The sequence below is a fragment of the Oncorhynchus kisutch genome, linkage group LG22, assembly GCF_002021735.2.
Source record: "Oncorhynchus kisutch isolate 150728-3 linkage group LG22, Okis_V2, whole genome shotgun sequence".
NCBI lineage: Eukaryota > Metazoa > Chordata > Actinopteri > Salmoniformes > Salmonidae > Oncorhynchus > Oncorhynchus kisutch.
The window spans coordinates 28,823,573-28,840,562 of NC_034195.2; the positions used below are offsets into that span (position 1 = coordinate 28,823,573).

The 16,990-nt window shown below is 41.1% G+C and overlaps 1 protein-coding gene across 3 annotated transcripts in view; it reads right to left on the bottom strand.

Moving 5' to 3' along the window:
* The window catches only part of LOC109867278 (zinc finger protein 710), a 27,059-nt gene extending 10,573 nt beyond the window's left edge, over positions 1–16,486 (bottom strand). The window contains exons 1-2 of one of the 3 annotated variants that reach the window (XM_031801483.1): positions 16,368–16,486; positions 16,126–16,212 (exon numbers count right to left, since the gene is read on the bottom strand). In XM_031801483.1, coding sequence (XP_031657343.1) covers positions 16,126–16,212; positions 16,368–16,424 — 144 coding nt within the window. In that variant the 5' untranslated portion in view covers positions 16,425–16,486. The remainder of the gene's footprint in view (positions 1–16,125; positions 16,213–16,367) is intronic. The other 2 variants (XM_031801485.1, XM_031801484.1) reach the window with 2 other exon arrangements.
* Between the last annotated feature and the right edge of the window lie 504 nt (positions 16,487–16,990).

Genomic DNA, 16,990 nt, shown 5'->3' on the forward strand with positions numbered 1-16,990 from the left:
CCTGACACCCTTGTGTATTGAGCTCACATAGCCAGTGCTTCAGAGACATCTTCATTCATCATAGTGACAGAGTGGGGAGAATGGCATCAGATCTTATGGTAGCTCAGGGTAACGCTAAGCTTTGGACATTGAGTCTGCACCTCCATTAGACCTACTAGTAATCATCTGCAAAAAACAGCTAAAGACTTCAAGATATACCCTGAGTGTACAAAACATTAGGAACGTCCTAATATTGAGTTGGACCCCCTTTTGCCCTCATAACAGCCTCAATTCGTCGGGGCATGGACTCCAGAAGGTTGGCTTCCCACAGTTGTGTCAAGTTGGCTGGATGTCCTTTGGGTGGTGAACCATTATTGATGCACACGGGAAACTGTTGAGCGTGAAAAACCCAGCAGTGTTGCACTTCTTGACACACTCAAACCGGTGCGCCTGGCATCTAGTACCATACAAGATTCAAAGGCACTTAAATCGCTTGTCTTGCCCATTCAGCCTCGGAACGGCACACATACACAATCCATGTCTCAATTGTCTCAAGGCTTGAAAATCCTTCTTTAACCTGTCTCCTCCCCTTCATCTACACTGATTGAAGTGGATTTAAGTGACACCAATAAGGGATCATAACTTTCCCCTGGGTTCACCTGGTCAGTCTGCCATGGAACGAGCAGCATGTTTTGTACACTTAATGTATATTCACATTTCAAGTGGGGTAGAGAAAGAGTGTTTCTGACCAGTGTCTTTCCAGTTAACCCCCTCACATTCTCTACACCCTGGGAAACAATGATGTGAAAAGAAACTTGCAAAGAAATCACTTCCCTCTCTGGTATTGAACCTGGGCTTGTGATCAGTCCTGTGGGTTAATGTTGTTTGTGGCCTAGTAGCCTATCTGACCTCCCATCTCAGACATGTATCAGGAAGCAGCCAGGCCCAGAGTCAAAGCCACACCAGCCTCACTTCACCTCTGCATGGCACATTGATATAATGATGTGCCTCAAGCATGATTAGCAAGTGTAATTAAGCTTCTCCCCAAAAAACAGCAGGCTTTTTCATAAGCACAGACAATTGCCCAATTTGAATGTGAGTGTCGCAGATGGAATATTGCAATGGGTATAAAAGCTGCCACACCCTGCCTGCATCTGTCTAGCTCTCTGCTAAGTTGGCTTGTAAATGACTTTTACAGACAACACTTACTGAAGCAAACAAACACACATCTGCAGCATTACTGATTGAACAATACAGGTTTCTTAGGTATTTTTTCCCCCACTTTAAGTACTAGCATGCCCCGCCCACCTGAGGATCTGGCTTTTTCAGTCATCTATTTCCTGTGTTTGAGGGCCACAAAATCCACTTGTCACTCAAATTCTTGCTGGATTGATTGCTTTCATTTTACTCCTGCGACCCTTTCATACTCTTGCTTGTGCCGGTCGTTTTTTCCAGTTAACTTTACGACTGCGGAAATGTTTGTAATGACCTGTCAAACACACCACAGTAATGTCTGAAATGGGCTCAATGGAATACATTGTCTTTCCGTTGCATCTATAAGAAAGCTACAGCTTTGTCTAGGATTTAACATATCATCTCGACACTTCAACGCTAAAGCTTTGTCTAGGATTTAACATATCATCTCGACACTTCAACGCTAAAGCTTTGTCTGGGATTTAACATATCATCTCGACACTTACATCACAAGAAAGAGAAGGTAATTAATGAGGCAGTCTAGACAACTCAGGTGAGTGCAGGTAGGGTAGACAGGACATTGTGGTGGTTGTAGCCCTGTTCCACCCATTTATGTTCATATATACAAATACACCAGTGTCTTTATACAAATTAGGCACATATCATTTCCTTTATTGGAACACAAACTATAAAAAATACCTGATACCATTAGAAAATGCATAGATGAGCGCATAAAAAAATTACTTGGACAATAAATTGAATACCTGAATTCCATTCATATTTGCCTGTGCCAGTAAAATGTTTCATGTGTCAATACCTGATGGATTTTTTAAATTCTAAAAGTTTGGAGTATCTTCATCCATTGCCCAACTGTTGCATCTATTAGAATTGTTTTTAAAACCTTAATTTTGATAACCGTTGCTACTGTTAGATTCTTCTAACAAATCATTTTCACAGACACAGAGACAGGATGCAGAGATGGGCAGACAAAATCCTAAATAAAAGATTACTCCCCTCATTCTGCACAGGGCTACTGAATGGAAAGACAGAATATTAGGAATGAAATAGCTCTGCTAGGAGACAACATTGTAGAAAGGAGTGTGGGAGAGCTGGAGAAAAAAGACTGAATATAAAAGAGAAAAGACAGAGTTGAGGGAGGAGAGGAGAAGAGCATTCAGCAAGGAGGATATAAAAGGAGCAGAGAGGGGGGCGAGGGAGTGAGACAGAGAGCTATGGAAGGGAAGAGAGAAAAAGGAGAGTGAAAGAGAGAGAGCATAAGAGAGTGAGAGAAAAGAGGGGGGCATGGGAGAGCGAGAGAGACCAGGAGTGGAGAGTGAGTGAGGAGAGAGAGAGAGATCAAGAGAGAGATGGGGGAGGGAGGGGGAGTGAGTGAGAGAGAAGCAGAGACAGAGGACGAGAGAGAAAGACAGAGAGAAGAGAAAAACAGAGAGGGGGAAGGGAGAAAGAAAGAGAGCCACAAGAGACTCAAAAACCACAGAATAAAAAGCCTCTGTTTGCCTGTAACTCTATATAGATATACAAATATGAATATATAGATATTCTCTGTATGTATCTATGACAGAGTAGAAGAACGCAGTACAGCATATATCATGGACCTCAAATTAATTGAATCAGTCACTAAACACAAAGTGGCACCATGGAGGAAAGAGACATATATTTTCCTATCAAATATAGCCTACCTCTTCATTTTAAGATGAGTTTTGTGATAGGTCTACCCAGATATCTCATCCCAAGGACTTTGAGCCCCAAGATGCTTTACGCCATGCAGCACATGTAAAGGTATCATTCAACCGAGGTAAAGGCTCATCAAGCTCCGTCCAGTCATTATGTGTGGACAGGCCCTGACACTTTGCACACCGTTCAGAGAGGTAGCATGATGCCAGTGTCCTACACTACTCCCATGTCTCCAGATTTACTCAAGGTGAGGCCCACAATGAGCCAGTGAAACCTATTAACACTAGAGGTCTCTGGAGTGCCTAGTTTTGGGCAGAGCCCACCTCATTCACATGGACTCATAAACAGACAGCAGGACAGAGCTGTTGTTGTCCCTCTATTGTTTACTTACTGTTTTGTATTATTCCTTCACCTCCTGGAAACAAATTTCAGTCCGAATTACTTTTCCTTCATCCAAGTTTCATTCTTTTAATTCAAAACCCTTTGTCTATCTCTTCTTTGTACCTTCCTCCTGTTTCCATGGTTACCCTTCTCTCTGCTCTGTACACTATCTATCTCTTCCTCCGTTTCCCTCTCTGTCTCTCTCACTCTGTTCTTATCTTTCTCATTTTGCTTTCATCTCTGCCTCCCTTCCTCCTGCTTTATCCCACACCCTCCTCTCTCCGACTTTTATCTCTTTTCACTTTCATCTGTCTTTCACCTTTTTCTCCCCTTCAAGCCTGCCATTCCATCATCCATGCTTTTGGTTCTTACTTATGGAGAGAAAGTTTTATCGGTTTCCCTGTCAATTCTGCATTTGTAATCATTTCCAATTTATCCAACCCACTTTCCATTGCCATTCGTTTTTTTTAATGCTTTCAATTATTGTCCAAGAAAGAATGCGTGACTAAGATAGTGACCACAGGTGCTTAGGCTACTATTTTATCATAAAAAAACAATGATTTCTATCCAGATATCCTGTGATTAACTGGTTGTTTTGAAATGATTTATTCTGAGTAATAATCATTGACTGAGGTTGCTCGATCCACCTGACCTCCTTTAAGGAACACATTTATGTAGTAGTGCAGCCCAATGTGCTTATCTGAGTATATCCCCATTGAGACTGAGGCCTGAGAGTAAGTCATGCTACTCTACATGGCAGCCCCTCCTGTATGTAGCCTGTCATCTCTCTACAGTGATGAAGATGTTCTTGTGTAGCACAAATGCCTCCATCCCTGTCCATTGCTCTGTTGCGAGATAAAAACATTCACACATAGCTGTGTCAGTTTAACACACCACCACATCAAGGTCACCAGGTGACACTGAACCCAACACACCATTCAGCCAGGGCCAGGGAATGGAACACTATGGCTCTTTGCAACATGCTATGTTGATGCTGGAGAGAACACTCACCAATACATTTCGTATATAAAAATAGTTGAAACTGTGTAGGGATAAGTGCCATGGAACCATACTGGAGGTCTGTCAGTCATGGTGGTATACATAAGAGGGGGAGTGTGCTGCCTGCTAGTCAGTGACAAACTCATTCCAAGAGACACTGCATGTGGTGTGGGAGGAAGTTTTGTGCTGCAGCTTTGACTGAAACTAACCTCCCTCCCCTCTCCCTCTCCTTCCCCTCAAAGTACCACAACTATTCAGAAAAGAGAATAAAGAAAACCTGAATAGAGGAAGAGAAAAAAATGGGGTCCCAAGGCGAGGGAAAAAAGAAAAACAATGAAAGAAAATAGGAATGAAAGGAAGCCAAAGAGAAAGAAAGAAAAGAAGGACAGAGAGAAGGAGGGGAGACAGAAAAAGAGAGAGAAAAGCATAGCGAAAAAGAAAAAGTATTGAATGTTGGAGTAGAAAGACGTTTCAGTGGAAATGCATTTTGAAGGAGAAAAACAAGGGAGGAACACATTAAAGGCTTTCTTACAGATTATATACAATGTTAAAATAGTCTGCTTATTCACAATAGAAATGCTTTCAACATTACATCTGCCAATAGAGTGTTTTTAGCATTATGGTATAAGACCACTAGTCACCAATGGCATTTTACATTGGATAGAACATATTGTATTAGCCTGTTCTAAGAACACAAGTAAGGTGCAACATCAACGTTTCTGATATGCCGCAGATCATATTGAACAGAGCGCAATACAGGTTTATGGGTAGCAGGTTGCTAGTAAAGATGGGTCTTCATTGACTTGTTCAAATTCTAGAAAACTTGAACATCACCATTTTAGTTTAGGCTAAATACCTTCAGCAGTCACATTTATATATATATATATATATATATATATATATTTTTTTTTTAAATACAAGGAAACTCAACTAATATACTGTATTTCTACATTTTACTGTAACACCATCAGCCTAATAGGCTTATACATTCTCTCAACTTCTCTGTGAGAAAAATGAAGTAGCTTGCCTTGAATAATCAAAACTAGGCCTATGTTCACATGAAAACACGATAACATAGTTATAAATATAATAATATATTGAAAAATAACTGTTGGGAAAGAAGGATGTGCTTTTCCCATGAGAAGATTATGCTATTTTTAAGAATTACAACCATCTGTGACTGACAAAATCAAATCCAAAGATTACATTCACAAAATGACTTATCTAGAAAAGATGGTGCCTGAAATACAATCACCCACTGAAAGGAGAACACTAGGCTATGTCTGATGGATAATCATGTGAGTGACCACATCGATCCATCCTCTTTCCATCTGACAGTGATAGTAACACTATTCATTTTTTATGTCTGTGTGTGGCCTTCATGAGGTTAACTCTACCCACAGACCCAAATGATGTCATGATCAAAAATCTGATACCGGATATCAGCAGCGCAATCTGTAATTGAAAAGACTGACCTTCTAGCTCTACCCTGGCAAAGTTGCACGTGATGAACAATAATAACAGTGTTGGCCAATATGGAGGATGGTGTTGACGAGAGGGCTGAGCTACACTTGTGATTTAAACCAAACGCCGATCCACATCCACTCCTCCTGTAATAGCACCAATTCGGTCCCAAAAATATCACACTTAGGACTGAATCAGAGATAGAGAGATCATAGTCTGGAGTTGTCGGTCTACTACACAGACACCTCTTGATGTTGGTCGTGTTGTCAACAATACTTTTTTTTTAAACTCACAAACACCAAAGCTGTAACATAAAATGTTGTCCACAAGCTAAACAGGCTAGTTCAGTACTGAGCCCTAGTGTGACGCATCCTCCTGATACATGCTATCTGAAATGTCTTATCCTTCATTACAGGCATACAGTGGGCTTCATGAGACTGAGAATGCGGAAGGGAAAGACAACATGAGGGCTACAGTTCCTGACTTAGGTATTTAGATACTCTAAAGCCCCACACAGATCAAACTGGAGGGCACAGTCAATGGTCTAAAAATATATAACAAATCAAATTAAAAGCAGCTGCAAGTAATCTCTTCCTTCGTTTGCTCTCGTTTGCTCTTCCTTCGTTTGCTATAGTTAATATTACAAAATGCCTTTCATACTCTCCAAACAGATCCTGAAATATCCCGTCTTTGGTCTGAGTGGGATAGACGATTTACTATGCTCAGGAATACACATTTCTGGACTAGGGTTCAACCCAGGACATCTTAGGGTCTAGTTTATTATGAATTATGTTAATTGAGATAACAAGGCTTTTTAAAAGTGCACTTTGCATAATTTTGCTCTAGGGGCACTCATGAGTAAAAAAGGGTACTCACAATTGTACATCATTGGACAGAAAAGGGAACACCTTTCAACAACCACACTAACCCCATCTTTCAGAAAGTGCCTCCCTGCACTTCGACTTACTTTCAAAACCCTTTGTATGTTCACCACATGCATTTTCTCTTAGTTGGTCACTATATAACAGTACCAGTCAAAGGTTTGGACACACCTACTCTTTCAAGGGTTTGTGTCTTGTCATGTGTTGCTCAGACTATATATATAGTTGAAGTCGGAAGTTTACATACACCTTAGCCAACTCCATTTAAACTCAGTTTTTCAAAATTCCTGACATTTAATCCCAGTAAAAATTCCCTGTCTTAGGTCAGTTAGGATCACCACTTTATTTTAAGAATGTGAAATGTCAGAATAATAGTAGAGAGAATTATTTATTTCATCACATTCCCAGTGGGTCAGAAGTTAACATACACTCAATTAGAATTTGGCAGCATTGCCTTTAAATTGTTTAACTTGGGTCAAACGTTTCAGGTAGCCTTCCACAAGCTTCCCACAATAAGTTGGGTGAATTTTGGCCCATTCCTCCAGACAGAGCTGGTGTAACTGAGTCCGGTTTGTAGGCCTCCTTGCTCGCACAGGCTTTTTCAGTTCTGCCCACATATTTTCGATAGGATTGAGGTCAGGGCTTTGTGATGGCCACTCCAATGCCTTGACTTTGTTGTCCTTAAGCCATTTTGGCACAACTTTGGAAGTATGCTTGGGGCCATTGTCCATTTGGAAGACCCATTTGTGACCAAGTATTAACTGCAGGAGGGACTGGTGTACTTCACAAAATAGATGGCATCATGAGGGAGAAAAATTATGTGGATATATTGACGCAACATCTCAATGATGTCTTGAGATGTTGCGTCAATATATCCACATAATTTTTCTCCCTCATGATGCCATCTATTTTGTGAAGTACACCAGTCCCTCCTGCAGCAAAGCATTCTCACAACATGATGCTGACACCCCCGTGCTTCATGGTTGGGATGGTGTTCTTCGGCTTTCAAGCCTCCTCCTTTTTTCTCCAAACATAATGATGGTCATTGTGGTCTAAAAGTTATATTTTTGTTTCATCATACCAGAGGATACTTCTCCAAAAAGTATGATCTTTGTCCCCATGTGCAGTTGCAAACCGTAGTCTAGCTTTTTTATGGCGGTTTCTAAAGCCATGACATCATTTATTTTTAAATTCCAAGCTGTTTAAAGGCACAGTCAACTTAGTGTATGTAAACCTCTGACCCACTGGAATTGTGATACAGTGAATTATCTTTTAAATAATCTGTCTGTAAACAATTGTTGGAAAAATTACTAGTATCATGCACGAAGTAGATATCCTAACTAATTTGCCAAAACTATAGTTTGTTAACTAGAAATTTGTGGAGTGGTTGAAAAATGAGTTTTAATGACTCCAAACTAAGTGTATGTAAACCTCCGCCTTCAACCGTATATATATATATATACACACACAGTTGAAGTCGGAAGTTTACATACACCTTAGCTAAGTACATTTAAACTCAGTTTTTCAATATTCCTGATGTTTAATCCTAGTAAATATTCCCTGTCTTAGGTCAGTTAGGATCACCACTTTATTTTAAGAATGTGAAATGTCTGAATAATAGTAGAGAGAATTATTTATTTATTCATGATTTACTATAGGAATTCTGGTATTAATATAACATTTCCCGTAGAATAAGTATTTTAGGGAGAATATACACCAATAGAGAAATACGTAGCAGAGGGTCGCTGGTTTCCGCATTACAGTTCTACCAAGTATTCATACAACTGACAGACTTGTATGAGCATTTTTTACTGCAACTAAGCGTATACAGTACATAATGTAATTAAGATTTCGTACAGTTCTAACCATAGGTGGGTACATAAGGTGCTCCATATCTGCAGGTAATCTGTCTATCTGGTCAAAATCACTGATACAGGTCCCCATCCACCCTCTGAGGATATGTATAAATTACTATTATGTCTCCAGATTAACCTAGATTCAAAGAAAGGATTTTAAATATTTGCTGTAGAATAACTACTTTTTGGAGAATACAAACCAATACAGCTACAGTTGAATTCGGAAGTTTACATACAGCTTAGCCAAATACATTTAAACTCAGTTTTTCACAATTCCTGACATTTAACCCTAGTAAACATTCCCTGTCTTAGGTCAATTAGGATCACCACTTTATTTTGAGAATGTGAAACATCAGAACAATAGTAGGGAGAAGGAATTATTTCTGCTTTTATTTCTTTCATCACATTCCCAGTGGTTCAGAAGTTTACATACACTCAATTAGTATTTAGTAGCATTGCCTTTAAATTGCTTAACTTGGGTCAAACGTTTCAGGTAGCCTTCCACAAGCTTCCCACAATAAGTTGGGTGAATTTTGACCCATTTCTCCTGACAGAGTTGGTGTAACGGAGTCAGGTTTGTAGGCCTCCTTGCTCGAAACACGCTTTTCACTTCTGCCCACAAATTTTCTATGGGATTGAGGTCAGGGCTTTGTGACGGCCACTCCAATACCTTGACTTTGTTGTCCTTTAGCCATTTTGCCACAACTTTGGAAGTATGCTTTGTATGCTTTGGAAGACCCATTTGCGACCAAGCTTTAACTGATGTCTTGAGATGTTGCTTCTATATATCCACATAATTGCCCTTCCTCATGATGTCATATGTTTTGTGAAGTGCACCAGTCCCTCCTGCAGCAAAGCATGCTCACAACATAATGCTGCCACCCCCATGCTTCACAGTTGGGATGGTGTTTTCGGCTTGCAAGCCTCTCCCTTTTTCCTCCAAACATAACGATGGTCATTATGGCCAAACAGTTCTATTTTTGTTTCATCAGACCAGAGGACATTTCTCCAAAAAGTATGATCTATGTCCCCATGTGCAGTTGCAAACCGTAGTCTGGCTTTTTTTAATGGTGGTTTTGGAGCAATGGCTTCTTCCTTGCTGAAAGGCCTTTCAGGCTATGTCTATATAGGACTCGTTGTACTGTGGCTATACATACTTCTGTACCTGTTTCCTCCAGAATCTTCACAAGGTCCTTTGTAGTTGTTCTGGGATTGATTTGCACTTTTCTCACCAAAGTATGTTCATCTCTAGGAGACAGAATGAGTCTCCTTCTTGAGCGGTATGACGGCTGTGTGGTCCCATGGTGTTTATACTTGCGTACTATTGTTTGTACAGATGAACGTGGTACCTTCAGGTGTTTGGAAATTGCTCCCAAGGATGAACCAGACTTTTTCTGAGGTCTTGGCTGATTTCTTTTGATTTTCCCATGATGTCAAGCAAAGTGGCACTGAGTTTGAAGGTAGGCCTTGAGACACATCCACAGGTACACTTCCAATTGACACAAATTATGTCAATTAACCTGTCAGAAGCTTCTAAAGCCATGACATCATTTTCTGGAATTTTCCAAGCTGTTTGAAGGCACAGTCAACTTAGTGTATGTAAACTTCTGATCCACTGGAATTGTGATACAGTGAATTATAAGTGAAATAATCTGTCTGTAAACAATTGTTGGAAAATTACATGCACAAAGTAGATGTCCTAACCAACTTGCCAAACTATAATTTGTTAACACGAAATTTGTGGAGTGGGTGAAAAACAAGTTTTAATGACTCCAACCTAAGTGTATGTAAACTTCCGACTTCAACTTTATATATATATATAAATATGGCTACTTTGCTACTTTGAATTATCAAAAATAAATAAATATATTTAGATTTTTTAACACTTTTTTGTAGTAAAAATATAGAAAAACCCTCTTATTTATTTATTTAACCTTTATTTAACTAGCCAAGTCAGTTAAGAACAAATTCTTATTTACAATGACGGCCTACTAACGGGGGCTGGGATTAAAAAGTATGTATATATATATATATAGGCTTAGGTTGGAGTCATTAAAACTTGTTTTTCACCCACTCCACAAATTTCGTGTTAACAAATTATAGTTTGGCATATATATATAGATAAAAAGTATCTATCTATATATATATATATATATATATATATATATATAGATACTTTTTAATCCCAGCCCCCGTTAGTAGGCCGTCATTGTAAATAAGAATTTGTTCTTAACTGACTTGGCTAGTTAAATAAAGGTTAAATAAATAAATAAGAGGGTTTTTCTATATTTTTACTACAACAAAGTGTTAAAATATATTTATTTATTTTTGATAATTCAAAGTAGCCACCCTTCGCCATGATGACAGCTTTGCACACTCTTGGCATTCCCTCAACCAGCTTTTCCAACAATCTTGAAGGAGCTCCCACATATGCTGAGCACTTGTTGGCTGCTTTTATTTCAATCTGTGGGCCAATTAATCCCAAACCATGTAAATTGGGTTAAGGTTGGGTGGCTGTGCAGGCCAGGTCATATTATGCAGCAATCCATCACTCTCCTTCTTGGTGAAATAGCCCTTACACATCCTGGAGGTGAGTTTGGTCATTGTCCTGTGGAAAAATAAATTATAGTCTCTCTCAGCGCAAACCAGGTGGGATGGCGTATCGCTGCAGAATGCTGTGAAAGCCATGCTGTTTACGTGTGCATTGAATTCTAAATAAATTACTGACAGTGTCACCAGCAAAGCACCCCCACACCATCACACCTCCTCCTCCATGCTTCACGGTGGGAACCACACATGCCGATATCATCCGTTCACCTACTCTGCGTCTCACAAAGACATGGCGGTGGAACCAAAAATCTCAAATTTGGACACAGACTAAAGGACAGATTTCCACCGGTCTAATGTCCATGACTTGTGTTTCTTGGCCCAAGCAAGTCTCTTCTTATTATTGGGGTCATATAGTAGTGGTTTCTTGGCAGCAATTCGACCATGAAGGCCTGATTCACCCAGTCTCCTCTGAACAGTTGATGTTGAGATGTCTGTTACTTGAACTCTGTGAAGTATTTATTTGAGCTGCAATTTCTGAGGCTGGTAACTCTAATGAACTTATCCTCTGCAGCAGAGGTAACTCTGGGTCTTCCTTATCTGTGGCGGTCCTCATGAGGGCCAGTTTCATCATATCGCTTGATGGTTTTTGCGACTGAACTTGAAGACACTTCCAAAGTTCTTGAAACTTTCCAGATAGACTGACGTTCATGTCTTCAAGTAATGATGGACTGTAATTTCTCTTTGCTTATTTGAGCTGTTCTTGCCACAATATGGACTTCGTCTTCTACTAAATATGGCTATCTTCTGTATACCACCCCACCCTTGTCACAACACAACTGATAGGCTCAAATGCATTAAGAACGAAAGAAATTCCACAATTTAACTTGACAAAGCACACATGTTAATTGAAATGCATTCCTGGTGCCTACGTCATGAGGCTGGTTGAGAGAATGCCAAGAGTGTGCAAAGCTGTCATCTAATTTGAAGAATCTCAAATATAAAAAATATGTTGAATCTCAAATATCAAATAGAAAAAGTGTATATTTGTTTAACGTATGTGTTATTTCATCATTTGGATGCCTTCACTATTATTCTACAATGTAGAAAATAGTAAAAATAAAGAAGAACACTGGAATGAGTAGGTGTCCAAACTTTTGACTGGTACTGTATGTAATGTTGTATGTTTTATTTATTCATTTTATGGATTCCAGGACTCCCTAGAAAACAGTAGCACATGTTACTGAGTGGACTATTGCTGGCTAAATAAATAAATAATTGGCATAACTATCTCACTTCAGACGCCAATGCTGCAAATTGAAGGGTTAGCATGTAGCTTGACTGTCGGACTCAAAACAAGGTCATTCTAGTTCCAAGGTAATCACACTTAAGGGAAATTGACTCCATAGGCTTTTAACAGCCCAAAGGTCATCCATCCATCCATTTGAGTTGTTTCATCTTACTGTCCAAAGGCATTGAATGCTGCCGGCTATACACTCGTATCCCCCGTGGACCGGTTCGTACATAAAACATTCTCCATCCAGGCTGCAAATGCATCAATTTCCTCCTTAATTCATTTTAATGGCGAGAATGCAGGAAATAAAATTGGAAAATATGCATACTTCCTTTACAAAACACAATTTTTCCACCACCATGCAAATGGAGTCGACAGAGAGGGCCACCTTGTTTTCTGTCCTTAGGAAACTTCACAGTATTTAGTTATGTATTATTTCTTACATTGTTAGCCCAGAAAATCTTCAGTGTTATTACATACAGCCGGGAAGGATTATTGGATATCAGAGCGACATCAATTTACCAGCACTACCACCAGGAATATGACTTTCCCAAAGCGGATCCTTTGTCCGAACCACCCAGCACATCTGAACTGATTCCAGTGGCTGACCCAAAACAACGTCGCCGCAGAACAGGTAGACGGAGCGGCTTTCTGGTCAGACTTCAGAGGCGCGCACACCACCCACCACTTCCGAGTATATTACTCGCTAATGTCCAGTCTCTAGATAACAAGATAGACAAAATTTGAGCAAGAGTTGCTTTCCAGAGACATCAGGGATTGCAACATACTCTGTTTCACGGAAACATGGCTCTCTTGGGATATGCTGCCAGAGTCGGTACAGCCACCGGGATTCTTTGTGCGTCGTGCCCGACAGAAATAAACATCTCTCCGGGAAGAAGGAGGGTGTGGGTGTATGTTTCATGATAAATGATTAATGGTGTAATTGTAACAACATACAGGAACTAAAGTCCTTTTGTTCACTTGATCTAGAATTCCCCACAAACAAACGCCAACCGTATTATCTCCCAAGAGAATCCTCATTGGTTATTGTCACAGCCGTGTATATCCCCCCTCAAGCCGATACCATGACGGCCCTCAAGGAACTTCACTGGACTTTATGCAAATTGGAAACCATATATCCTGAGGCTGCATTTATTGTAGCTGGGGATTTCAACAAAGCACATTTGAGAACAAGGATACCTAAAGTCTATCAGTATATGGATTGTAGTACCTGCGGTGGCAAAACTCTGGATCACTGCTACTCTAACTCCCGAGATGCATACAATGCTCTCACCCGCCCTCCCTTTGGCAAATCTGAATACGACTCAATTTTGCTCATCCCTTCCTATAGGCAGAAACTCAAACAGGATGTACCCGTGATGGACTATTCAACGCTGGTCTGACCAATCGGAATCCATGCTTCAAGACTGTTTCGATCATGCGGAAGGGGACATGTTCCGGGTAGCCTCAGAAAATAATATCGATTTATATGCTGATTCGGTGAAAGAGTTAATAAGGAAGTGCAAAGGAGATGTTGTACCCACCGTGACTATTAAAACCTACCCTAACCAGAAGACGTAGATAGATGGCAGCATTCGTGCAAAGCTGGAAGTGCGAACCACCGCATTTAACCATGGAAAGTTGACTGGGAATATGGCCGAATACAAACAGTGTAGTTATTCATTCTGCAAGGCAATCAAACAAGCGAAATGTCAGACACAAGATGTATGTAGCAGGGTCTACAGATAATCATGGACTACAAAAAGAAAACCAGCCACGTCACCGACATCTTGCTTCCAGACAAACGAAACACCTTCTTTGCCAGCTTTGAGGATAATACAGTGCCACCGACACGGCCAGCTACCAAGGACTGTGGGCTCTCCTTGTCCATGGCCGACGTGAGTAAGACATTTAAACGTGTTAACCTTCGAAAGGCTGTCGGCACAGATGGTATCTCTAGCCGCGTCCTCAGAGCATGCGCAGACCAGCTGGCTGGTATGTTTACGGACATATTCAATCTCTCCCTATCCCAGTCTGCTGTCCCCACATCCCACCATTGTTCCTGTACCCAAGAAGGCAAAGGTAACTGAACTAAATGACTATCGCCTCATAGCACTCACTTCTGTCATCATGAAGTGCTTTGAGAGACTAGTCAAGGATCATATCAGCACCACCTTACCTGTCACCCTAGGCCCACTTCAATTTGTGTACCGCCCCAATAGCTCCACAGACCATGCAATCGCCATCACACTGCCCTATCCCACCTGGACAAGAGGAATACCTATGCAAGATTGCTGCTCATTGACTACAGCTCAGCATTCAACAGCATAGTACCCTCCAAGTTCATCATTAAGCTAGAGGCCCTGGGTCTCAACACCGCCCTGTGCAATTAGGTCCTGTACTTCCTGACAGGCCACCCGCCGTTTTGTAAAGGAAGGAAACAACATCTCCAGTTCGCTGATCCTCAACACTGGGGCCCCAAAAGGGTGCGTGCTCAGCTCCTTCCTGTACTCCCTGTGTGGCCATGCACGCCTCCAACTCAATCATCAAGTTTGCAGACAACACAACAGTTGTAGGCTTGATTACCAACAATGACGAGACAGTCTATAGAGAGGAGGTGAGGGCACTTGGTGTGGTGTCAGGAAAACAACCTCTCATTCAACGTCAACAAAACAAAGGAGATGATCGTAGACTTCAGGAAACAAGAGATGGAGCACATCCCTATCCACATCGACGGGACAGTAGTTGGAGAAGGTGAAAAGTTTTAAGTTCCTCGGCGTACACATCACGGACAGACTGAAATGGGCCACCTACACAGACAGTGTGGCGAAGAAGGCGCAACAACATCTCTTCAACCTCAGGAGGCTGAAGAAATATGACTGATCACTTAAAACCCTCACAAACTCTTACAGATGCACAATTGAGAACATCCTGTCAGGCTGCATCATCGCCTGGTACGGCAACTGCACCGCCTATAACCGCAGGGCTCTCCAGAGGGTGGTGCGTTCTGCACAACGCATCACCAGGGGCAAACTACCTGCCCTCCAGGACACCTACAGCACCCAATGTCACAGGAAGGCCAAAAAAGATCATGGACAACAGCCACCTGAGCCACTGCCTGTTCACCCCTCTACCATCCAGAAGGCGAGGTCAGGACAGGTGCATCAAAGCTGGGACCGAGGGAGGCATTCTTCCTCTCAAACCACATGACCTTTGTTTTGGAGATGTTCAGAACATGGTTAAGGGCAGAGAAAGCTTGCTGGACACTAAGAAAGCTTTGTTGTAGTGTTCAACACAAAATCTGGGGAGGGGCAAGCTGAGTATAAGACTGTATCATCTGCATATAAGTGGACAAGAGAGCTTCCTACTGCCTGAGCAATGTTGTTGATGTAAACTGAGAAGATGGTGGGGCCTAGCATCGAGCCTTGGGGTACTCCCTTGGTGACAGGCATATGTTCTGACTTTACAGATTGCACTCTTTGAGAGAGGTAGTTAGCAAACCAGGCCAAAGACCCCTCAGAGACACCAATACTCCTTAACCGACCCACACGCATGGAATGGTCTACCGTATCAAAAGCTTTGGCCAAATCAATAAAGATAGCAGTACAACATTGCTTAGAGTCAAGGGCCGTGGTAAAATAATTTTGAACCTTTAAGGTTGCAGTGACATCCATAACCAGAGTGGAAAACTGTTATTGACAATCATTGATACAATTACCATGTTTACTGACTGGTATGAAATGTATTGATATGGATAGGTTATGCATTAGCTTTATAAGCAATACATTAGAAATGTTAGGCTTTCAAGTTAACATAGCTAGTTTTATAGGCCTACCTTTAAACAACATATCACCCATCTTTGGATAGGTTTGTCCAAGAAGGGCAGAGTCTGGTCCAGACTGTCAGGCTCAATGGGTCTCACCTGTGTGGTACAAAACAAAACAGATTTCGAATCCCAAGTAATATCAGGATTGTTGGTGTTTAGAGGCACCTGATAGCTTGCCATCTTAGCACCTATACTAAAGATGTTGTTTACTGACGCTGAACCGAGGTAGCCTAGTCTAATCTATCACCTACCAAAGTTTGTGTTGACAAACAACTGTCTCCCGCCAACTGATGATGTGATGGCTGCATAGCTAGGTCAACAAGTTAGGACACCAAACGATTTCCAACAACTATTCTCAGAGTTCACACATCTGACACTTAGTCTTGGGAATAAAAATATGAGTTTAAAGTATGTATTTTCACATGAATTGGTAGCAACATTTGCTAGCTAGCAGTCGCATAACGATAATAATCTGGGAAACCCAGAACCAAACGACATATAAACCCCAAAACCAGCTAGTGGATTTGGTTCTGAGGGGGAGTTGAAATGTTTGGCCTATTAAGTGATTGTCAATTTTGTTAAGGATGTTAGCTAGGGAGACACTATCAAAGACAACAAATTACTTGTTGTAACTTTGCCTGTGCCAAAAGTTTGCTTTTTGCGGGTCTCGAGGAATTTGGTCGCTTTGTTCAGAATGCGTACAAAGAAAAGCTGTCAAGTTTACGTGTTCGAAAAATGTATTAGCAGTGTTTCTATACCCAGAGGAGCAACATCGCAAGCCTTCCGGGAACGCTTGCGAAACAGACAAGTGGGGGTTTGAGAAGTCAATGAGAGAAGTGAAAAATGATTCCTTAGTTGTTAATTTTCTCGAAAT